Source organism: Mya arenaria, chromosome 12, assembly GCF_026914265.1.
Source record: "Mya arenaria isolate MELC-2E11 chromosome 12, ASM2691426v1".
Lineage (NCBI taxonomy): Eukaryota > Metazoa > Mollusca > Bivalvia > Myida > Myidae > Mya > Mya arenaria.
Window position 1 is genome coordinate 6350139 of NC_069133.1, and position 25409 is coordinate 6375547.

At 35.9% G+C, this 25409-nt stretch overlaps 1 protein-coding gene across 3 annotated transcripts; it reads right to left on the reverse strand.

The window, feature by feature from the left end:
• Positions 1 to 1716: 1716 nt before the first annotated feature.
• LOC128211493 (antiviral innate immune response receptor RIG-I-like) lies at positions 1717 to 21298 on the reverse strand. 3 transcript variants are annotated; one of them, XM_052916347.1, is made up of 17 exons: positions 21161 to 21298; positions 20189 to 20323; positions 16568 to 16702; positions 15334 to 15710; positions 15029 to 15067; positions 14801 to 14908; positions 13236 to 13319; positions 12643 to 12792; positions 12351 to 12439; positions 11945 to 12193; positions 10728 to 10890; positions 6900 to 6986; positions 5690 to 5865; positions 5030 to 5171; positions 4700 to 4933; positions 4000 to 4167; positions 1717 to 3742 (listed from the first exon to the last, which is right to left on the reverse strand). In XM_052916347.1, the coding sequence occupies exons 4-17, from the start codon at positions 15488 to 15490 to the stop codon at positions 3123 to 3125; spliced, it is 2466 nt and encodes an 821-aa protein (XP_052772307.1). In that variant the 5' UTR covers positions 15491 to 15710; positions 16568 to 16702; positions 20189 to 20323; positions 21161 to 21298; the 3' UTR covers positions 1717 to 3122. The 3 variants fall into 3 exon arrangements, with proteins under 3 accessions (XP_052772307.1, XP_052772308.1, XP_052772309.1); XM_052916348.1 differs by having other exon boundaries at positions 21156 to 21292; XM_052916349.1 differs by lacking the exon at positions 16568 to 16702 and having other exon boundaries at positions 15334 to 15693.
• Positions 21299 to 25409: the final 4111 nt, after the last annotated feature.

Here is a 25409-nt window from a genome sequence, read left to right on the forward strand (position 1 = left end):
TGTCTTTGAATGACTGTTTCGAACATTTTAATAGCTTGCACTTTAGCTACGGATTCATTAGTGTTCCGGTAATGTATGTATCTTGTGGTTGAGTACTTACTTTATCAGTTTATATGTGATTAATACTCGCTTCTTTATTGTTTTCAAGTTGATGCTGGCTCTGAATAGGCTTGTATTTTTAATGTTGTAATTATTTATTAAAGTTTCGACACGTGCGAGGATATGGCTATATAAACTAGTTTTACCGCCTAATTCGATCGTGTCCCAATACACTCAAGTTTCACTGACCGTTCCAAGGCGGTAATCCCAAAACTTATCGGTAAAGCTATGTTGATATAGTGTGGTCCGTTTGTGGTTAATGTACGTGTTTGTCTCTCTTTCAGTGTTTTTCTCTTTCTTTGTATCTCTTAGCAAGGGTAGATTTGAACATTTGGGTTAGTCCCTGTAGTTTCCATCCTATTATTGGTCTGGTCTAGTCAAGACGAAGGTCAATGTAGAAAACAAGTTTGGCTCCATAACTTGAATTAGGTAACATGATATGCAGTGATTTAACTAGTAGTATGCTTACGTGTATTAGGTTTGTTAAGAAATGTTTAATGGTTACTGGAAGTATATGTGTATACATGGAGAACCAAAGGACCGAACACATTTGTTACAAATGCTACATAGGGGATGTTATGATATGACGCTCTTCTGGTGACCTGTATCACGTCGAGTTCGGTGTGTTAACATGTATCCGTCGAAACCGCAGGTCGAGACGGAAACATGTTTACTCACCGAATGAGACTTGATACAGATCAGCAGAAAACCATTTTACCGTAATATTCCGTTAATTATATACCTGGCCTATTTATATATTGCTTTTTATTTTTCGGTTTCAATTTGATTTAAATTTACCGCCATCTGTCAAATGCGCGTATGAATTCGAATGTGTTACGTAGTTTTGTGTAATTAAGTCTAGGGAGGCTACTACAGCGAAACGAAGTCAGAAGCTACAAAATTCACTTTATTGAGCAAAATAAGAACAAAATATTTTATGTTTTAGCAAAATTAACAAATTTCTAATATGAAAACAATTATTAAATGTCACAACACAGAAAACAACAACAAAACGCTACTTATTTTACGAGTATACACTAATCGTCATTTCCTGTAGACGTAATGCGGCCATTTTTAACAAAGTAAATATTCGTGGGATTTTTTGAAAATCTTAATATGCAGATTTGAGGGATGTTCGTGCGTCAATCGCTATTTCTATTGAAGACGCGATTTCGCCTTCTTCTTTGTAGTGGTGAGCTGCTCATATTTTTTATAATAAACATGGGTTATGCAACAATTTATGAACTTAGAAATGGCAATCAACAAGTTCACTGAAGTAGCTGTCTAGATAGATTGGAAGTGTTCTCTGCTTCGTGCTTATCCTCATGGTTCTTTGAACATGAGAACCATGTTCCTGAATATAACATGCTTCTGGAGCGTGAGTAAAGTTAGATTATTTTAGGGCGTTTGTAAAGTTAGATTATTTTTTGTATTTAAAAGTTGACAGGTTTTACCAGTGTTTTGTCACGCTATTTTCAGCAACGCGATTCTAGTTCCGAGACTACACACGGTACTCGCATGATACGGAAATAGAAAACGACAGTATGGCGATACGTATTTTTCAATACGTCGTGTTGTATTTTCACTGTTGGATTTGGAAAAGGAAATTGATAGGCATATAATAAAACAGTTTATTCAAATATAATGTAAGCTTACATCTCCCATCAGACAAACAAACATAATTTGCTGTAAGCCCATCGGCTCATCCCTAATCAGAATAAATAATACATTACATTACTTCACCACACATGCTATAATTGTATTTGCATAATTTAATTTGCATCTACGATATATTTAAACACTGATACAAAAGTTATTCATGACATGAACATTAACAAAGGAGAGATCACAAATTTCATTGATATTTAGGATGTAATATTTTCTCTTGATATGCTTTTTTTCTAATCACAAATACAGAAAATAAAAAAACTTTCCGTTCCTTTTACAATCTTGACATTATGTAACTAATCTTTCCACTACTTGACGTGTTCCTTTAGTTTTGCTTCACATTCATGTCAATATATGAAAATCATCAAGCAGAAGTTGGTCTTTAAGGGGCTCGCTCATGTTTTGGCACCAAAATTTCCCGGTTATGCATCTGAAACCACTTATATTATAAATATTTTACTATTTGATACCGCAGAAGAAAATACAATTAAAGTATAAAAACAGCCTGGTTGCAGTGGGGAGCGACACACGCTTGTACAGTAAAAAAAAACTGATACCATAGCAATTCGCCCACAAGAACTGCTGTTAGATATTTTAACCTTTATTGAATACATTGTTAGCATCACGACACCGCAAACATAGCACATAGTAGTTTTATCCATATGAAAAAAACGTTTAATATGACTCACAACACTCAGAAATAAGTCGTATCTTAAATATGACGTAAGGAAGAAATATGGCTACTGGAAAACGGCGGCACCCATAAAGTAATATTTAGTCTAGGGTATTGAAAAATTTTAGATAATTTATGTTTGTATTTGTTTTAAAAAATACATTTTAAAACCGATTATAAGCCTTTAAATGGACTATTGCATGATGTGTCAAATGCACTTTTTACGATATTTTTTATTACGACATATAGAGTGTCAAAGTAACGTTAGTAATGCGATTCAGCAAACAGCTGTAGCTTGATTGGTTGATTGTTTGCCAATATCACGTGTAATATCGTTATATAAAGGCAGCAGGAAATGGTCACGTCATGTTGTGAAAATGCATCACAATCGAGTCACTTATTTGTTCGAATTTTCAAGAAAAAAAAACATTTAAAAAATCAATACAAATCAGTGGTGCTCGAAGGCAACAATATGCGCCAAGTATATATTTCAATAAAAGAGAATAATCTGTATAAATATGAAATGGAAAAAAAAACAATGATGAAACAAACAGTTCCTTTTTAAAATAAAATTGAACTTGCATAATTATTTAAATTTCGTTAAAAGAATTGAAGAAAGTTCAAAACATCATACTTTTTACATGTTTTGATCATGAAACAGAGGTTAGTTCCACGCGCAATGTCATTTATGTCCTGTTTGGTATGCTAACAGTTTGGGAATGTCTTCCAAAGTGCATTGAGTAATTTTGGGTGCCAGACGCCAGTTTTTAAAATCCTGGATTTTGTCGATTTCAACCTGTCGAAACAAAAGGCTTTCAAGTTTCAACACAAATATTTCATACCCATGTCTGTCTGCAATCATACCCCAGTCTAGTCCGCACGATGTACAGGACATTTTCCCTTTTTTCGCGATTCCATCATATCGTTCTCGCTTAAGGTTAGGTTTTCTGTCGATTTTGTCAGGAAACTCTTCAGTTATGACAAAGTTTTGATTGTTTGGTAGAACACGCATCCCCGACACGTGACACATGTATTTCGAACACTTTCCACACAATACTTCCATATCATCTGTAGATTGACGGTTTCTCTCAACTTCTAACAAATCATTTTTGTTAACCAACTTCTGTACTTCCTCTCTCTGGTACAAGTCTAATTTGTTTTCCAATTTATGCGCATCCATTTTCTTAAAAGTATCCATAGCCTTGTACATCAAGTTGGCTTTGTAGACATTCACTTTGTCTTTTTCAACTATCTTTTCATTTCCAACTGTGAGTGTGGAGGCATCTTGTCTTCGGCTTCTTCCTGCAATGATATCGACGAAAATAAATATGAAAAGTTACGCTATAGTAACATTTATTACAGTATTTAAACTTAAAAAATGTAAAGATATTGAATGCCTTTTTTGCTACCGCTATTGGTCCTTATGATATGTGTATAGTCATTACTCCAATAAGTGATTTAATCGATTTATATTATTTCCAAAACCTGAAAGCTTAATTTTGAAAAGTTCATTATCCATTCGGAGTTAATTGTTCAACATGGTGCCAATAACGGGATACCTCTCATTTGTATCTTTGTGATTTCGTCGCCAGAGAAGTTGTAATTGATGACAATATTGCAATCTGGAACATCTATTCCTTCAATTGCAACAGACGTGCATACAATTATCTTAAAGCGGCCCTCCTTGAACCTCTCCAATACTTCTGTCTGCTCTTCCGGACTCATGCCTTGAACACATAACATTTCTATTAAAGGTAAGAAATGTCATCATAATTTAAAATATCTTCATTCAACCGCACGTTATACAGTGCACATAAATGCCCTTAAATTACATTTTTGTTTTTAATTTCATATATTGCTGAATTGTAATTTAATTCCGTTTAATTTGTAATATTTTTAATCAGTGTCAAGCGAATTGTTACATTTCTCAAATTTAACCCGTATTTATGTGAAAAAACTACAAAAACAAGATCAGTAGCCAAAAGTTTAAACATAAACCCCGTTTAATGGCACAGGGTAAATGCCAAAGACATAGAATATAAAAACAAACAAAAAAACAAGAAACATGGAACAACAGCACAAAACTCCACAAACAACACAGTGCATATATAATATATATATATATATATATAAGACAAGGTGTTTTTATCAAGGATTGTTCAACTATCCCTAACCCATATCATATAGTTTCCAAATATGAATAGTTAACTGATAATACACCAGATAAATTAAAATTATATAAATACTTATACGTCTAACCTTTCATTGACCCTATTTGTTTTTGTCCATACAGACAACGAGCTTTATACTCTAATCTATTGTCCAAAAGCTCCCGTAGTGCTATGCATGTTGCTCTTGTTTTAACAAAGACCATTGCTCTTGAATCCAGACCCTTTTCCAGGAACATTTTCGTAAGCTGGTCAATAATTATCTCGACGTTTGGATTGGCTGCGTTTACGTCTCTGCTTTTCTTTGTTAATTCTTTCTGCAGTTCTAAAATAAAAACGGTTAAATCGGCATATTAGCTATTTACATTGGAGTAATTACCGTATACGGGATACATGCAAAATACAACAAGACACGACATACCTTTAAAGTTTTCAAACAGTTCCTTTTCTCGATCGGTAAATTTTGATCTCCTGTCAGCTTCTACTTTTGTCTCGTTTGCTAGGTATTTCATTACATCTCGAACTTGCAAAAGTGTATTCACCTCAAACGCAGAACAGTAGACCTAGATAAAAGCAGCATGTTATAAATGAATTCATTATATAAATACATTTCCGAATGTAAATGAAAAACTACAAAAAAAAACACTATAGGGATTAACCCAAAAGTCAAACATAAAACCATTTTAAAAGCAAAATGTAATGGCTCAAACAGCAACGAACGAGAAACGCAAATGTTTCAAAAAAGAATCACACGCAGCCAATCTTTAACAGTATATAAGTGGATTGCCGTCGGGAAAGGTTTAAATTGTAAGGTGCGCAATTGTCCCAAAATCAATAATCAATAATTTTAAAATTAAAAATAAAAGCCCCGAGATTGTTTATTGAAAAGTGCATCAGTGTCAAAGCTACCATGATCTTCAGCAATAATGGTTCAAAGACATATATATATACGTATTTAATATTTCACAAAAACAGGAACAGGGGCTGATCAAGAAAAGTTTTTACAGTAGTAGAGCACAATCAGTCCTGGAGACTTTTTCTGAAATGGCTACCGGAACAATTCAATGATGAAAATGCGTACATTTAAATACGTAGCACATGTTGTAATATCGCGAAGGCTGTTGCGATCATCTACAAATCGTTTTGCTGTTTTCTCTATTTGTATTGTCCAGCCGTAGTATGCCAAAGTTCCCTTTTCCCGTGGCCTCTTATCAAGAACATCGATAATATCTGGTTCACACACTTCGAAACAGATGTCTGAAAAATAAAACAAACAATGCATAAATATATCAGGAGAAGCCCGACAGTAACAATTAGAATACGTCAATGATGAACGGCAAATTCCATACAGACAATGCATTAGAGATTGTTAGAACAATGTAAGAAAATTAAAACATATAAACAATCGCCGACATCCGTTCAATTACAGATATTCAAAGTAGTGGCCTGTATATTTCACTATGCGTGTTTACAACGTTTTACGTGAAACGTTTAGAAAAAAAATGCACGTATGCCAAAGAACGTTTCAATGTTCAATGACGTTCATTTGATAAAGCCATCAAAGAAAATGCAAATGCATACGCTTACTATTCAAACCAAGAACATCGGGACTTTAAATGATGATGTTGATCGAATGTCCTATCTAAGTATGTTTATGTACTGCCAATTACTTGAAATTTATTGGAAACATTAAAATTGGATATGAACTATACGGATGGAGATCATGACCATTCCATAAAATTAGCGTTCCGACGTGAGCAGCTTTAAATAGATCGTGTTGGGGCTAAGCAAGAAGTTGAAAAATATATTTTTTTAACAAAATAATGAATTCGATAGGACCTTTGCTTTGTTCCTTGTATTTGTTTGTAACAATTTCGTTCGTGAAAGATAATTATATGGCCTCAATAAAATAGGTTTTAACATCTTTAATTGACTATATTTCAATCATATTTTTATATAAACACTTTAGCAAACACGAAACCGATAATAAGGGCGAGCACATGAAACATTTTAACACTTTCAAGGCATGTATGCCAATGACATTAAAAAAAACCCAGACAAACACTAGTTCAGGCAAAAGCAAGGCTATGTAGAGGATGTGTTAAAGAAAGCATTACAAAATTACATGGGAATAAATACAGTTTTCAAATACTCAACAAAAAAATATATCCCATTACCTATACAGATAAAAGCAAAACTAGTATACTAAAATATAAAAATAGATCAATTATCAACTTAAAACCCAACAAAGAAAGGCATATCGCTATGAATGATGTAACTTCAAGTCTTACCGTTAAGTATGTCTTCAGTTTTGATAATATTTTCATTCAGCAACTTACTGCATGGATCGTCTGCGCGAACTGTCATTTTGATTATGTCTGAAATAAAATAAGCATTTGTGCTTCCAATATCTTGCTAAATAATGATAATCATTAATCACACCACAAACACACACTAAACAGATACACACCACAAAACACACGTAACAAAAGCACACTACAAACACACACTAAACAAAGTCACACCACAAACACACACTCAACAGAGACGCACCACAAACACACACTTCACAGAGACACACCACACACACACACTTAACAGAGACACACCACAAACACATACTAAATAAAGATACACCACAACCACACTAAGCAGAGACACATTACAAACACACACTAATCAGAGACACACCACAAACACACTAAACAGAGACACACCACAAACACACACTCAACAGAGACACACCACAAACACAAACTCAACAGAGACACACCACAAACACACACTCATCAGAGACACACCACAAACACACACTAAACAAAGACACATCACAAACACACACTAAACAAAGACACACACAAAAACACACTAAACAAAAGCACACCACAAACACACACTAAATAAAGACACACGACAAACACACACTTAACAGAGACACACCACAAACACACACTAAACAGAGGCACATCACAAACATACACTTAACAGAAACACACCACACACACACTAAATAAAGACACACCACAAACACACACTAAAAAAAGACACATCACAAACACACACTTAACAGAGACACATCACAAACACACACTAAACTCAGATACACCACAAACACACACTAAACAAAGATACACCACAAACACACACTAAATAAAGACACACCACAAACACACACTAAATAAAGACACACCACAAACACACACTAAACAGAGACACACCACAAACACACACTAAACAAGGACACACCACAAACACACACTAAATAAAGTCACACCACAAACACACACTCAACAGAGACACACCACAAACACACACTAAATAAAGACACACCACAAACACACACTAAATAGAGACACACCACAAACACACACTAAACAGAGACACACCACAAACACACACTAAACAGAGACACACCACAAACACACACTAAACAAAGACACACCACAAACACATACTAAATAAAGACACACCACAAACACACACTAAATAAAGACACACCACAAACACACACTAAGCAGAGACACAACATAAACATACACTAAACAGAGGCACACCACAAACACACACTAAATAAAGACACACCACAAACACACACTAAATAGAGACACACCACAAACACACACTAAGCAGAGACACACCACAAACACTCACTTAACAAAGATACACCACAAACACATACTAAACAAAGATATACCACAAACACACACTAAACAAAGATACACCACAAACACACAATAAACAATGACACACAACAAACACACACTAAACAGAGACACACCACAAACACACAATAAACACAGAAACACCACAAACACACACTCAACAGAGACACACCACAAACACACACTAAATAAAGATACACTACAAACGCACAATAAACACAGATACACCACAAACACACACTAAACAGAGACACATCACAAACACACACTAAACAAAGACACACACAAAAACACACTAAACAAAAGCACACCACAAACACACACTAAATAAAGACACACGACAAACACACACTTAACAGAGACACACCACAAACACACACTAAACAGAGGCACATCACAAACATACACTTAACAGAAACACACCACACACACACTAAATAAAGACACACCACAAACACACACTAAAAAAAGACACATCACAAACACACACTTAACAGAGACACATCACAAACACACACTAAACTCAGATACACCACAAACACACACTAAACAAAGATACACCACAAACACACACTAAATAAAGACACACCACAAACACACACTAAATAAAGACACACCACAAACACACACTAAACAGAGACACACCACAAACACACACTAAACAAGGACACACCACAAACACACACTAAATAAAGTCACACCACAAACACACACTCAACAGAGACACACCACAAACACACACTAAATAAAGACACACCACAAACACACACTAAACAGAGACACACCACAAACACACACTAAACAGAGACACACCACAAACACACACTAAACAGAGACACACCACAAACACACACTAAACAAAGACACACCACAAACACATACTAAATAAAGACACACCACAAACACACACTAAATAAAGACACACCACAAACACACACTAAGCAGAGACACAACATAAACATACACTAAACAGAGACACACCACAAACACACACTAAACAGAGGCACACCACAAACACACACTAAATAAAGACACACCACAAACACACACTAAATAGAGACACACCACAAACACACACTAAGCAGAGACACACCACAAACACTCACTTAACAAAGATACACCACAAACACATACTAAACAAAGATATACCACAAACACACACTAAACAAAGATACACCACAAACACACAATAAACAATGACACACAACAAACACACACTAAACAGAGACACACCACAAACACACAATAAACACAGAAACACCACAAACACACACTCAACAGAGACACACCACAAACACACACTAAATAAAGATACACTACAAACGCACAATAAACACAGATACACCACAAACACACACTAAACAGAGACACACAACAAACATACACTAATCAGAGACACACCACAAACACACACTCAACAGAGACACACCACAAACATACACTAAACAGAAACACACCACAATCACACTCTAAACAGAGACACACCACAAACACACACTAAACAGAGACAAACCACAAACACACAAGAAACACAGATACATAACAAACACACACTAAACAGAGACACACCACAAACACGCACTAAATAAAGATACACCACAAACACAAAATAAACACAGATACACCACAAATACACACTGAACAAAGACACACAACAAACACACACTCAACAGAGACACACCACAAACACACACTAAACAGAGACACACCAAAACCACACACTCAACAGAGACACACCACAAACACACACTCAACAGAGACACACCTCAACACACACTCAACAGAGACACACCACAAACACACACTCAACAGAAACACACCACAAACACACACTCAACAGAGACACACCACAAACACACACTAAATAAAGATATACCACAAACACACACTAAACAAAGACACACTACAAACACACACTAAACAGAGTCACACCACAAACACACACTAAACAAAGACACACCACAAACACACACTAAGCAGAGACACACTACAAACACACACCAAACAGAGACACACTACAAACACACACTAAACAAAGACACACCACAAACACACACTAAACAGAGACACACTACAAACACACACTAAACAGAGACACACCACAAACACACACTAAATAAAGATATACCACAAACACACACTAAACAGAGACACACCACAAATGCACACTTAACAGAGATACACCACAAACACACACTTAACAGAGGCGCACCACAAACACATTACACATGTCTACATACCGTAATAAACTAACATACTATATTACTATTATAAAGAGGATGATTTTTTGTTTCAGCATAAATGTTAGTAGTGAAATATAACAATAAACAACTGAATATCATAATTTGAAAAAAAAGCTCAAAGCTGGATCATCTTGGCACAATAAAATTACGACTAAAGCCCTGTAGTTTCAATAGTACTTTGTTTTAGAATTACTAGTAGATATTAACACCATACCTTCTTTCGGTGTATTCACATATTTTTCGAAGTTTGTTCTGCATCTTTCAACTGTTGAGAGCCGTTTGACATCGAGTGCTGCACAAACTTTGGTTATATATTCTACCGCATCTTCCTCATTCTTTGAGTGTCCTACTCCAATAGACGCAGTGAGACCAACAATCTAATAATAAAAAAACATATAATACATTTTCCTTAGCATCCCCTGCAAAAAAAAGTAACTGATAAGCTCAGAACGTGACTGTGTCGCTCAGAATTCAGTACTCAGTGACCATAAACGCTGAGTTTTTAAAGTGACACGCTCATGTTTTGGACCAAAAATTAATTTTCTCGGTAAGGCATTTGAAAAACTTATTTTATCATTCTTTAACTATATGATACCGAAACTGCAGAAAGAATACAGTTATAGGTTAAACAATTATTTTGGTTTTAGTGGGGTTCAAACCCACGCCGGTAAAGTCAAGAAAAAATGAGAAAACAGCCGACTAGCCCTGAGCGGCACGTTAACAAACGCGGGGGATATGTTGACCTATTAATGAAACATCACGTGAAAATGTCAATCAGCCCATCATGCAACATCACAGCCGTAATTAAATTTCAATCACGTTACTAACTCCATTGAAAATTGTGGTCTTCAAAGACGATATTTGAGCGAATAACATTTGCTGAAGCGTTCCATCTTTTGGTATTTCTTCTAACACTCTTTTTGATTGCCACACTTTAGTTCGTTATTTAAAAAATGCATGTTACAAACCATGAGTAAATTAATTTAAAAATATGTTTTAAATGCCAACATGTAACACATCTTGTTCTTATACAATTCGAATATGACCATTTGTCGTAAAACAGCATTAAATAATGTTGTTTTTTATTTTGAAAGTTTGGTATGACATACCAAATAAAGGCGGGGGAGAATTACAAAAATAAGAGAAGAGGAAATCCTGTACATGTACTTAGAGCTTGCACCATCAGAGGCTTAACATAAATTATAATTGACTTACTAAACAGATTTTTCAGAGGTAGCAAATGCTCTTGAGTATATAAAACTTCTTTTCTGAAAACTTTAGCTCCAAAAATGCGTTGCTGTCTGCTAAAAATATGAAATATTGACTGTGAATGAGTGGTATTAGCTGAGTTCTTTTACCAGTGTAGTTTCTATATCCCTGAAACGATTTTTGCATTTAACAATAATGATAGTTATGAACATCGAATATTACCTGGGGAAGTCCAATTCTTTTGTTTAATTTCTCTCTGAGATATCTTCTTGCAAGCTCTCCATACGCTCCCGAACCCTTTGTATGGTGGCATTCGTCAAATATCAACAAGGAAAATACAGCAAGACTTGGTATGTTCCCGTTCTCTAAATTGTTAACTAGTATCTGGGGAGTAAAACAGAGGATATCCGCATCTTTCACGAACACGTGAAGCATCGTTGATTCCTCTTCTCCACCAGATATTAACTTGGTCTGAAAATATATGCTCTAAAGCTGGTCACCGATTATATGTTCAGAGAAGTTGTTGTGAATTTAGAATGACAAAATAAAGGGAGAAAATATATTTAAGATAGTCGAAAGTAATGAATTACAAATCATGTTCAATTTCAACAGAAAAGTGAACACTTACTTTATATTCTGGAAGTTTCTTTTTGAATTTATCTGCTTGCTCGCTAATTAAAATCGCTGTACTAGCCATTACCACAACTTTCCGGGTTCCTAAAATAAAGTGACTATTTATCATTCACTATGATTTCAAAATTATAGAGCCAGACAATGCATAAAGAAGAGACTTACAACGTTTATAAGTGATGTTCATAGATGTATTCTTTAACAAAATCCACCGAAGTGAATTAGGAATTTATTCAATAGAAGGTCGTGTGTAGGCTGAGAGTTTAAAAAAGTAAGAAATAAAGCTATACCTTTCGTCGCTTTACTAAGGTGCTCAGAGGCGATATGCATGGCAACCGTAGTTTTGCCAGTTCCCGTATCAGCACATATGATGGTGTTTTCTCCCTGAATCGCTCGCTCAGCTAGTTCATACTGGTAATCCCTCAGACAAAGGTTTGGACCTGTTATATTCAAGATCCATTAGTTTGTAATTTTCTATTTAACTCAATATAACACTCGATCCCGTTTGCTTAAGAAACACAATTCTGGTATCACTTTTGAGCGGCAATAGGAAAGTACTCCTTGGTGTGGACCGAAACCTCAACCACATGGATGAGGGACGGACAGCTATATCACTAGACCTCTCATCCATTCTTTATCTATGCATTTAACAACAAACTTACAACAAAGCCGGGAAGCACTCGTTTTCATTTAAATTTCATTTAACTATCAAGCTATGTAGTGAACACAGTTATTGATTGTTTTCTACGTAGATTATCAAAAGCTTTTAAAAAACGAACTACTGTTTTCATCAAGTATTGTGTTAAATTATTCCTTTGAATTACTTTATTAGCACACATCTAAGAATAACCTTTGTAGGCATAAGCGAAATCTTTTTTCTTACTTGTCTGATACTTGTCTATTTTTTCTGCATCGGATTCAAGTTGGTTTTCGTCCGACAGTACAGCATCATCTCTTTTTACTGGATCTAGATTTAAGATAATTAGAAAGTGTACATGAAATTTCAGGCCGTATCAAACGAGTGTTATAATTTCGTTTACTTCAAATTTCTAACGTGCGATGTCTGTAGTAATATTTTGTACAGTTTTCGTTTCTAAAGTGAGAGGTATGTGGTAATTGTGAATAGTTCTCGTTTCAAGTACTTGTTTCTGGGGTGAAAGATTTGTAGTAATTCTGTATAGCTCTCGTTTTTGGAGTGGTGAGAGGTCTGTAGTAATTCTGTATAGCTCTCGTTTTTTGAGTGGTGAGAGGTCTGTAGTAATTTTGTATAGTTCTCATTTCTAGAGTAAGAGGTCTGTACTAAATTTGTGTAATTCTTGTTTCTTGCGTAAAAATGATTATAGTAATTCTGTATAGTTTTTAATTCTTGATAAAGAGGTCTATAGTTAATCTGTATTCGCATTTTTGGAGTGAGAGATCTGTAGTAGTTCTATATAGTTCTCATTTTAGAATAAGAGGTATGTAGGAATTCTGTATAGTTCTTGATTCTAGGGCGAGAGGTCTACAGTTATTCTGTATTTTCGTTTCTAGAGTGAAAGGTCTATTGTAATTCTGTATTATTCTCGATCTAGAATGAGAGGTCTGTAGTAATTTTTTATAGATCTCGATTGTAGAATGAGAGGTCTGTAGTAATTCTGTATAGTTCTTGATTCTAGAGTGAGGGGTCTACAGTTATTCTGTATTCTCGTTTCTCGAGTGAGAGGTCTGTAGTAATACAGTATAGTTCTCGATTCTAGAATAAGGGGTCTCTACTAATTCTGTATAGTTTTCGATCTAGAATGAGAGGTCTGTAGTAATTTTGTATTGATCTTGATTCTAGAGTGAGAGGTTTGTAGTTATTCTGTATTCTCGTTTCTAGAGTGAGAGGTCTGTTGTAATTCTGTAAAGTTCTCGATTCTAGAATGAGAGGTTTGTAGTAATTCTGTATATTTCTCGATTCATGAATGAGAGGTCTGTAGTTATTATGTATAGTTCTCGATTCTAGAATGAGAGGTCTATAGTAATTCTGTTTAGTTCCTAATTCTAGAATGAGAGGTCTGTAGTTATTCTGTATAGTTCTCGATTCTAAAATGAGAGGTCTGTAGTAATTCTGTATTATTCTCGATTCTCGAATGTGAGGTCTGTAGTAATTCTGTATAGTTCTCATTACTAGATTGTGGGGATTGTAATAGTGTAATAATTAATTATGTACAGTTTGTATTTCATGATTGCGAGGTCTTATGAAATTTGTTGAAATCATCTGTATAGTCGTATATTTATACATTTATGTATGCATTTATCCAAAAAAATAATGTAAAATTGGTATTTATTTAAAATCATTGAAAACAAATCAACTACAATTTATCAATAAAACCATTTAATTAAGATCAAGAAGCACAAGAATAAAATACGTGTTGTTGTTTTTCTTCAAAAATTGAATGATCCATAAAAATAAAATATTTACTTGACCTTTTCGACTGAGCGTTTCTCCGCAGACCTCAATTCTAGGAACGTTCGCCTCGTGTATTCCTTCCATAGGTTCTTCGCATTTTGGTGTTGTTTCGGTCATTACACAATCTTCGTAAAAATGTACAAACGTAATTAAAAGAAAGGGAACTTTAAAAACCATTAATTTTAATTTTTTGTAATAATGCATATTCTCCAAATGGGTATAAATAAAGTGAGTGAAACGTTTACCTCTAAGCGGTTCTTTAACCCCACCGTTTGATGTTCCACCTTTAAAACACACGAGTATACGTGATTAACTAAACAAATGTACGTATTTATCAAAACATTAATTCTTTTAATTTTATTTGTTGAGTTTTACATACCTCTGTGTACTAACATAACCTGATGTTATATACTGGTACAGCACATCGCACAGAGTGATATATAGCGCAACATGTATATCTCCTAGTTTTTCAAGGACTAAAAAATATGCCAAGAATCATGTATACGTATGCATGTTACAATTACTTTTAATTGAATTATAAGGTTCTTACATATATTTTCAGGATCAAACATATGAGGGCATTGCAAGAAATCCGGCTCTAAAAGTTCACACTCCGATTTGTAGTCGTTATCCCGAAGCGCGCAAAGGAACGCGTAATACCATTCCCTTGGTCGTAATTGAGACTGCATTCTGCGTAGAAGGCACATTATACCATACAATCTGCATTTGGATTGGCATAGATTAAGCACTTATCGCGGTCCACTTCTGTTATAGCCTTCTTCGAAAGCAGGGTGCTTGTAATGTGTATTGGATCAATACTTTTTTCTAGCTCTGGACCAAAGAGTTGTATCAGTTTTCGACCTCTTACCCTGTCCTCTTCCGGTTCTTTAATATCTTCTTCCAGCAATGACTTCACGTATTTAAGCTCTGTTAATGAGACAAACAAGAAAGACATAGTTTGCTCATAACCGATAAGACAAGTAAGTTCTCCATGCACATGGAATAGTATGATAATACAAATGTATTAAGTAGTGATAACAAATATGTATGAAAGTGTGCATATTAAGCAGTGTAACACCCTTACTTCAATCCGCGTCGTATATACGAAGCCGTTCAATCGTATATTTATGAAGTCAGAACAACCACTTCCGAATATGCAAATCTTATTGTTGGAAATTGTTTTACTCGGTCCGTAGACATCAAGATTTAAACCCATTTACATTATTTCAGATTTTAACCACTTTGCAGAAAATAACCCATACTCAGATTGACTGACTGTCACAAAACTTTCTACCTTACTAACTGCCTATCAAGCTCCGGATAATTATTTCATTCTCCCCAATCGACCCCAAATGCAATTGGCTATTCAGAAAGGGTTTCGTTATTTCCTGTAATAGTTCAATGACTTCATCTGATACCTTTAGCCTCATGAAACAATAGGGAGCTTGTCAATCAATAGTTTCAGTGAATTTAAATTTAACTTGGTAAAACCCTTTGACAGAATTTTAGTTAACACGGTATTCAGTCTTATGATCGACACCTGCCGGTAACAGTAATGAGACTTCAATGAAAATGAAACGCTATGGCATTTTGACCACTTATTAGCTAAAGATAGAAATGATGACCTAAACAAAGGCGAGTTAAAATTTGCGAGGGTCATTGTGTTCCGGCAGTGGTATTAAAAGAACATATATGAATGCTTATAAAAAGCACATTTATAAGTGAGAGTATCACAATATGACAGTAATAGGTTACTAAAGCATGCTTAACACGGATAAACGGACCTGCTTCTTCAAGCGCATTAAGGAAGGATATCCACTTATTTGGAGCAGAACTTTCAAGAAAGGAGTCCAGAACGGCCTCTCCGGCTTCTGTTGTTGTACGATTCTGATATATTTCTAGTAACCTTGACTTCTCATCTGCATATGAAATGAATTATAGCATCAACAATACAAGAGCGGTTCGGGAAAGCAAAACATCCGAATTTGATAAATGTGGTCCTTACTGAACGTCACTTACTCGTTTGAATGCGTAAACACGAAGAAATTCGTTCGTGTACTTGGGTACATTACAGTGCTGTATGGATAGTTTCAAATATTGGGGCACCATACGGTAGTATGTGGATAGTTTCATATACAGGTACACCATACAGTGTTGTGTGGATAGTTTCATAAATTAAGGCACCATATAGTGTTTTGTGGATAATTTCATATTTTTGGGCACCATGCAATGTTGTGTGGTTGTTTTCATAAATTTGGGCACCATACAGTGTTGTGTGGATAGTTTCATATACTGGGGCACCAAACAGTGTTGTGTGGATAGTTTCATATACTGGGGCACCAAACAGTGTTGTGTGGATAGTTTCATATACTGGGGCACCAAACAGTGTTGTGTGAATAGTTTCATATACTTGGGCACCATACAGTGTTGTGTGAATAGTTTCATATACTAGGGCACCATACAGTGTTGTGTGGATAGTTTCATAAATTCGGGCACCATACAGTGTTGTGTGGATAGTTTCATATACTGGGGCACCATACAGTGTTGTGTGGATAGTTTCATATACTGGGGCACCATACAGTGTTGTGTGGATAGTTTCATATACTGGGGCACCATACAGTGTTGTGTGGATAGTTTCATATACTGGGGCACCATACAGTGTTGTGTGGATAGTTTCATATACTGGGGCACCATACAGAGTTGTGTGGATAGTTTCATATACTGGGGCACCATGCAGTGTTGTGTGGATATGTTCATATACTGGGGCACCATACAGTGTTGTTTGGATAGTTTCATATACTGGAGCATCATACAGTGTTGTGTGGATAATTTCATATACTGGGGCACAATGCAGTGTTGTGTGGATAAATTCATATACTGGGGCACCAAACAGTGTTGTGTGGATAGTTTCATATACTGGGGCACCAAACAGTGTTGTGTGGATAGTTTCATATACTGGGGCACCAAACAGTGTTGTGTGGATAGTTTCATATACTGGGGCACCAAACAATGTTGTGTGGATAGTTTCATATACTGGGGCACCAAACAATGTTGTGTGGATAGTTTCATATACTGGGGCACCAAACAATGCTGTGTGGATAGTTTCATATACTAGGGCACCAAACAATGTGGTGCGGATAGTTTCATATACTGGGGCACTATGCAGTGTTGTGCGGATAGTTTCATATACTAGGGCACTATGCAGTGTTGTGCGGATAGTTTCATATACTGGGGCACCAAACAGTGTTGTGTGGATAGTTTCATATACTGGGGCACCATGCAGTGTTGTTTGGATATGTTCATATACTGGGGCACCATACAGTGTTGTTTGGATATGTTCATATACTGGGGCACCATACAGTGTTGTGTGGATAGTTTCATATACTGGGGCACAATGCAGTGTTGTGTGGATAGTTTCATATACTGGGGCACCATACAGTGTTGTGTGGATAGTTTCATATACTGGGGCACCAAACAGTGTTGTGTGGATAGTTTCATATACTGGGGCACCAAACAATGTTGTGTGGATAGTTTCATATACTGGGGCACCAAACAATGTTGTGTGGATAGTTTCATATACTGGGGCACCAAACAATGTTGTGTGGATAGTTTCATATACTGGGGCACCAAACAGTGTTGTGTGGATAGTTTCATATACTGGGGCACCAAACAGTGTTGTGTTGATAGTTTCATATACTGGGGCACCAAACAGTGTTGTGTGGATAGTTTCATATACTGGGGCACCATGCAGTGTTGTGTGGATAGTTTCATATACTGGGGCACTATGCAGTGTTGTGTGGATAGTTTCATATACTGGGGCACCAAACAATGTTGTGTGGATAGTTTCATATACTGGGGCACCAAACAATGTTGTGTGGATAGTTTCATATACTGGGGCACCAAACAGTGTTGTGTGGATAGTTTCATATACTGGGGCACCAAACAGTGTTGTGTGGATAGTTTCATATACTTGGGCACCAAACAGTGTTGTGTGGATAGTTTCATATACTGGGGCACCAAACAGTGTTGTGTGGATAGTTTCATATACTGGGGCACCAAACAGTGTTGTGTGGATAGTTTCATATACTGGGGCACCAAACAGTATTGTGTGAATAGTTTCACATACTGGGGCACCAAACAGTATTGTGTGAATAGTTTCATATACTGGGGCACCAAACAGTGTTGTGTGAATAGATTCATATACTGGGGCACCAAACAGTGTTGTGTGAATAGTTTCATATACTGGGGCACCAAACAGTGTTGTGTGAATAGTTTCATATACTGGGGCACCAAACAGTGTTGTGTGGATAGTTTCATATACTGGGGCACCAAACAGTGTTGTGTGGATAGTTTCATATACTGGGGCACCATACAGAGTTGTGTGGATAGTTTCATATACTAGGGCACCATACAGTGTTGTGTGGATAGTTTCATATACTGGGGCACCAAACAATGGTGTGTGGATAGTTTCATATACTGGGGCACCAAACAATGTTGTGTGGATAGTTTCATATACTGGGGCACCGAAAAGTGTTGTGTGGATAGTTTCATATACTGGGGCACCGAACAGTGTTGTGTGGATAGTTTCATATACTGGGGCACCATACAGTGTTGTGTGGATTGTCTCATATACTAGGGCACCAAACAATATTGTGTGGATAGTCTCATATACTAGGGCACCAAACAGTATTGTGTGGATAGTTTCATATACTGGGGCACCATACAGTGTTGTGTGGATAGTTTCATATACTGGGGCACCAAACAGTGTTGTGTGGATAGTTTCATATACTAGGGCACCATACAGTGTTGTGTGGATAGTTTCATATACTGGGGCACCAAACAGTGTTGTGTGGATAGTTTCATATACTAGGGCACCAAACAGTGTTGTGTGGTTAGTTTCATATACTAGAGCATCATACAGTAGTGTGTGAATAGTTTCATATACTGGGGCACCAAACAGTATTGTATGAATAGTTTCATATACTTGGGCACCAAACAGTGTTGTGTGAATAGATTCATATACTGGGGCACCAAACAGTGTTGTGTGAATAGTTTCATATACTAGGGCACCATGCAATGTTGTGTGGATAGTTTCATATACTGGTGCACCATAAGGTGTTATGTGGATAGTTTCATATACTTGGGCACTACTCAATGTTGTGTGGATAATTCTATTTGTTCGGGTCATGATACAATAGTGTATAAATAGATTAATATGATTTGGGGACGATACAATGCTGTGTGAATAGTTTCGTCGAGAGACGAATCCTACTGGTATAAAGCACATTCCCGTCATTCCACAGTAACTTCAGCTACCATATCGATTACACAAAATAAGCAATGATAGTGATATGCCTTTAACAAAAGACACATATTCCATTTCACACTACAAAATATACATGTACCTTCGTTGAAAACATCTTTAGCAGCCAGCTGTGATAGAAATGTTGGCTTGTCCAGACATCGTACAATTTCCCTCCTCCAAAATTGCAACCTCCCCTCTAGAAGGGACACATTAGGGAATATATTTGCAGACATCCCTGAAAGGATATATCGACTGTGATTGAAATATTTTAACATGTATTTTGACTTAATTATACAATGTTTAGAGCGTTGACGTTGTTTTCGTCTTTACATTAGCTACCATGTCGGATCCGTAAAAGAAGGCGGAGCTTTACCCTTGAATAATTAGCGTGCGGATAATCAAAAATCTGAACAATAGATATGAAACCATCATAAAGAAATGGCAGTGTTTAAAAATCAAATAATAAATAAAATATCACAGCAATAATAGCACAAACCATAAGTAACTGTTTTCTTCTCTTTATGATATCACAACACTTATAAAAAAATACAATCCATAGGGGAGAGCAAGGTTGTGTGCGTGTGTGTCTGCGCGCGTGTGTGTGTGTGTGTGTGTGTGTGTGTGTGTGTGTGTGTGTGTGTGTGTGTGTGTGTGTGTGTGTGTGTGTGCGTATTGTGTGTATGTGTGAGTGTGTGTTAGCGCGAGTGTGTGCGTGTGTGCGTATGCGCATATAGAAAATGTATAGATGTTTTGTTTTTATATGAATTTGTACTTGAACTATTTGTTGAAATGAAATATATGCAAAAAATTAATGAGAAAATAAAATCTTCATTTATCATTGAACTTTGTCATTGACAACATGGTGCATAATATTTACTTACAACCATCGCGATATTGATTATACACTCACAGTGAATCGCTTATGTATAATTTCAATGACTCGGTTTGTGGGTGGAGTAATCTGATAACCTTATTATGTCAACACGAAATAACTGAATAAAATAAACAGCAATTGAAACAACGTCAATTATCAAAATCATTTAACTTTAAAAAGGTGTCTACAATACCTTACTGGATTCATTCCTGATTAATATAACTTGTTCAAACTAAATTGGCATGTGCTGAAAGTATCGCAGTTCACATTGCTATTTTCTGAAACTTCTCTTATCACTTCCTTTTGTCAGTTTTAAAAAATCGGTTTCGGTTTAGCCTGCATTAAGTGTGGTTGTCATTAAGAATGTTGATCCGCGATTCATGCACTGTGCAAATATATGATAGTGAGAATTGCGAACTAGCTATAGGTTATCATGTATCAGTTCATTGTGATTTAAGTTATAAACATCTAAAACATCTTCGGTCATTTATTAACTTATTTATATATATATATATATATATATATATATATATATATATATATATATATATATATATATATATATATATATATATATATATATATATATATATATAAATGTCAATTTTCTAAAAGTTTTATATTCAAACTAAAAGATGAGTATAAATCCTCTTTTATAAAGATGTGTACATTTTGTAGTAGGAATCGATTCAAAAACAGTAGTTAAGATATTTTGAAGCGATTATATGACAAGGGAAGATACCTAACGTAAGAAAATGACTTAGGTCAGGAAATGACTTAAGATGTTTATGAATAACGGCCCAGAATTGTATTCTGATTCTAAACTGCGTTAATATGTAACTCAATAAATTGTGCAAAATAGAGATTTTACCCCAAATACAATGATGCTTCTTATTTTATTTTTTCAACATTAAATATATGTACTTCGTTTAGTAGTTAGTGCTTTCTATAAAATAAATGAAACACAAAATCGATCAAAATACACCCCCAGCATATATGCAATAAAGTATGTCTAGTCTGACTAGTTTTACGTTGTATGTCTTGTGTTTCGACATTTTCCAAAGTGTCAAAAATTCTATTAGAAATTTCATTTAAAAGTTAGAGTTATATTTAAGAAATAATTTATACAAGGCTCGGGCTCCAAAGACAGTGTTTCCTTGTGTTGACAGTTGTTCCCTCGGGCTCCCTCATATTGGTAGTGTTCCCTCGTTATAACAGTGTTCCCTCAGGTTTCATTTGATTGACAGTGTTCCCTCGGGTTGACAGTGTTCCATCGTGTTGACAGTGTTTCCTCGGTTAAACGATGTTCCCTAGGTCGACGGTATTCCCTCGGTTTGATTGTGCTACCATCGGGTTCCCTGAGAATGAGAGTGTTTCCCCGGGTTGACAGTGTTCCCTTTGTTTCTATTGGGTTGAAATTGTTCCATCTGTTTCTATCGGGTTGACAGCGTTCCCTCGGATTCACAGGTTTCCCGAGGTTTTTATCCGGTTGACAGTGTTTCCTCGGTTTCTATCGGGTTGACAGTGTTCCCTCGGATTCACAGGTTCCCTGAGGTTTTTATCGGGTTGACAGTGTTCCCTCGGATTCACAGGTTCCCTGAGGTTTTTATCGGGTTGACAGTGTTCCCTCGGATTCACAGGTTCCCTGAGGTTTTTATCGGGTTGACAGTGTTCCCTCGGATTCACATGTTCCCTGAGATTTTTATCGGGTTGACAGTGTTCCCTCGGATTCACAGGTTCCCTGAGATTTTTATCGGGTTGACAGTGTTCCCTCGGATTCACATGTTCCCTGAGATTCTTATCGGGTTGACGGTGTTTCTTTGGGTTAAAAGATTCACTGTGACAGTCCAGGCAGCCAAATGTATTAATTATTGTACCAGTGGCATTGTAAAATCAAATGTAAACAATGAAATATATTTGTATGTGTATACAATTCTTGCCTGTTTTACGATTAATTTATTCCTTCCCTTGAGTAAAAGCACGGGATTTATGACAAATATCCATGAAAATGAGTGTCCTTTTTAAGCTAGATTTCAAAGCTGCATAATGAATTATTTTGCAGGATAAATATTGGTATACTCTTTAATTTAAGTATCGCTATTTCACATTGCACATTCTATTGCTCATTATAGCGCCCATTCTACTGCCTGTAGTCTTTTTGTTAAAGTATATAATAGCCTTTAAGTACGGGATTCATGTTGCCTCAAAAACATACTAGTCTTTGCCTCAAAGTGTTCTATGATAATTGTTGTTTCGTTCAGGTCAGCATTGGACAGTCGGGTTATGAAAATTATCATAGGCTTGTAACAAAAACAAAGTAGAGATGCGAATATTCAGTCAGCAAAGTCTGACATAGAATGCAGAGATAAACCATAAATGATACTTTTTTTGTGTATACAGTGGTGAATCAAGCATTTTATAACATGCTTTATACAGTCATGAAACGCAATTTTTATTTGTTACGGTACGCAGATGCCTCGAATTATATGGCCTGAACCTTTGTCCTTGAACTGTGACCTATAACATGAACATTAAATGAAAAATCTGTATTTTGTCTGGACTCGGTGATTTTTTTTTTTAAAACGAGTTTCATAAAAAACGGATGTAAGCGATACAGAGCGGAATAGCTTATAGACAGAAACTATATTACTAGAACCTTTGACATTGAACTGTGACGTTGACATTGAGCCAGCGTGCAAAGGTTGTGGGTTCTGCACGTTGGCTTAATGTAGTGAACAGTTTACCAGAATTTCATGAACATACTTCAAGAGGTCCAGGAGATACAGAGTGGACACACAATGTAGGGCTCGAACCATATACCGACGCACTTCTAATGTGGGTTACGCACTCCGTCTCCATGTTACGAACATATGACCTAATTTTCATGAAAATCCCAAGACAAACGGAGAAGACACGAAAGAGTAAGACAGACTACGGACGGACACTCACGCTTAAAACATTAGTCTCCCCCTGCAAAGCATAATATGGTCAAGATTTTCTGGAACAAGTTTAGGATTTTAGAGAAAGTTATACATAATCGTGACAAATTATCTTTATTGCGAGGTTTATGGTCCTTATATGACAACAACTATCCCAGTATTAAGAAAGTAATCTTTAAATAACCTACCTAAATCAAGACCTCTTGTTTACATTTTTGGCCGTGCACTTTACCAATAAGTCACATGGGTTCACCACCGTGTTGCTGCATATAGAATAGTCTTTGTTATGGATAACATTAACATTGAATAGAAAAGCTATAGTTATAAACTTTTAAACGTTATCAATTTTTGTTAATATGTCCTGCAGTGATTTGCATATCAATTTTTTTCCACACAATGGCATTATGTCTATAAATGATTTTAAACAGGTAAGAGTGTTGATAATGTAAACATGCAAGTAAACCAAATTCCATTAATGACCGATAGCTAAAATTAAAATGTAAGGAGCGCAATGACAAATTTGATGTTTTACTCTTTTAAACCTTTACCAGACCAAACCTATTCCCTGTTTTCGAAATGTAAACGTAAGACGTTGGCCATGGTCTAAGGTAAGTAACTCTTGGTCTTTGTGTTGGTAAAATGTACAATCCGGTTTAAGTTTTCTCACAGCATTAATTTCCATTCTGATTAATTTCTGTGAACAGTTTTGGAGGAGAATCGGGTGCCACACTGTAAAATTTGTGAATGTTTGGTTTCGTTATTAATTTAATTAAACTAAATGAAAAGATTATCTTATTATGAAAAGTATCTTCCATGGCCAAGAGTGTAAGATAGGTTCATTCCGACCCGAGCGTAGGGTGTTTTGCGGAAACGAGGTTTACCGAGTTTCCGTAAAACACACTGCGCGAGGGTCGGGATGACCTAGCTTACACGAGCCGCTATGGTCGATGCTTTTTCTCCCACCTCAGTTAAAAATAATTAAGTAAAAATGAGTTTTTTGCTGGAACTCTTTTGTGCTTAGTGAAAATATTATTTATTTTTTTCATAAATTTATTCACATACAATACTTATTCGGGTGAGGTGTAAAGCGCCCCACCCAGCCTGCCCCCAAGAAGTACCAGTACATAGTTTTCCTTAGGTTTTCATTATATATATATTAAAGTCCTCACATATTCACACGATAATATTTTCATTAGTGTCATTGTTAATAGTCACTTTGTTAATAAAGTTAAGTGAAAATAATTGCGTATGGATATGCGATAATTCGTGGTTGTGATGGATATGCGCGGAATGATTCCGATTATATTAATAGTCAAATCGGTCTTTAAATAGTCCTAAGGAGAGTGAAGCATTATTTCTTGAATGGGTCGTGAAAACTGTTTTATAGTGACATTCGAAGCGAGAAATAATTAACTAGCGTTCTAATTATTGCCACAAGACAAGGTTTCCATGATGCTACAGACGACAGTCTTCAACAAGGGAGGTAATTACAATGTGGTGACCATAAA

Bases quoted from the DNA above. Each gene is read 5' to 3' on its own strand.
- LOC128211493 (XM_052916349.1), bottom strand. From the start codon at position 15,490: ATGTGCCTTCTACGCAGAATGCAGTCTCAATTACGACCAAGGGAATGG. The intron at 5,866-6,899 runs GTAAGACTTGAA...TTTATTTTTCAG, and splicing joins AACTGAAGACATACTTAACG to ACATCTGTTTCGAAGTGTGT. The intron at 4,168-4,699 runs GTTAGACGTATA...TATGTGTTCAAG, and splicing joins ACAAATAGGGTCAATGAAAG to GCATGAGTCCGGAAGAGCAG.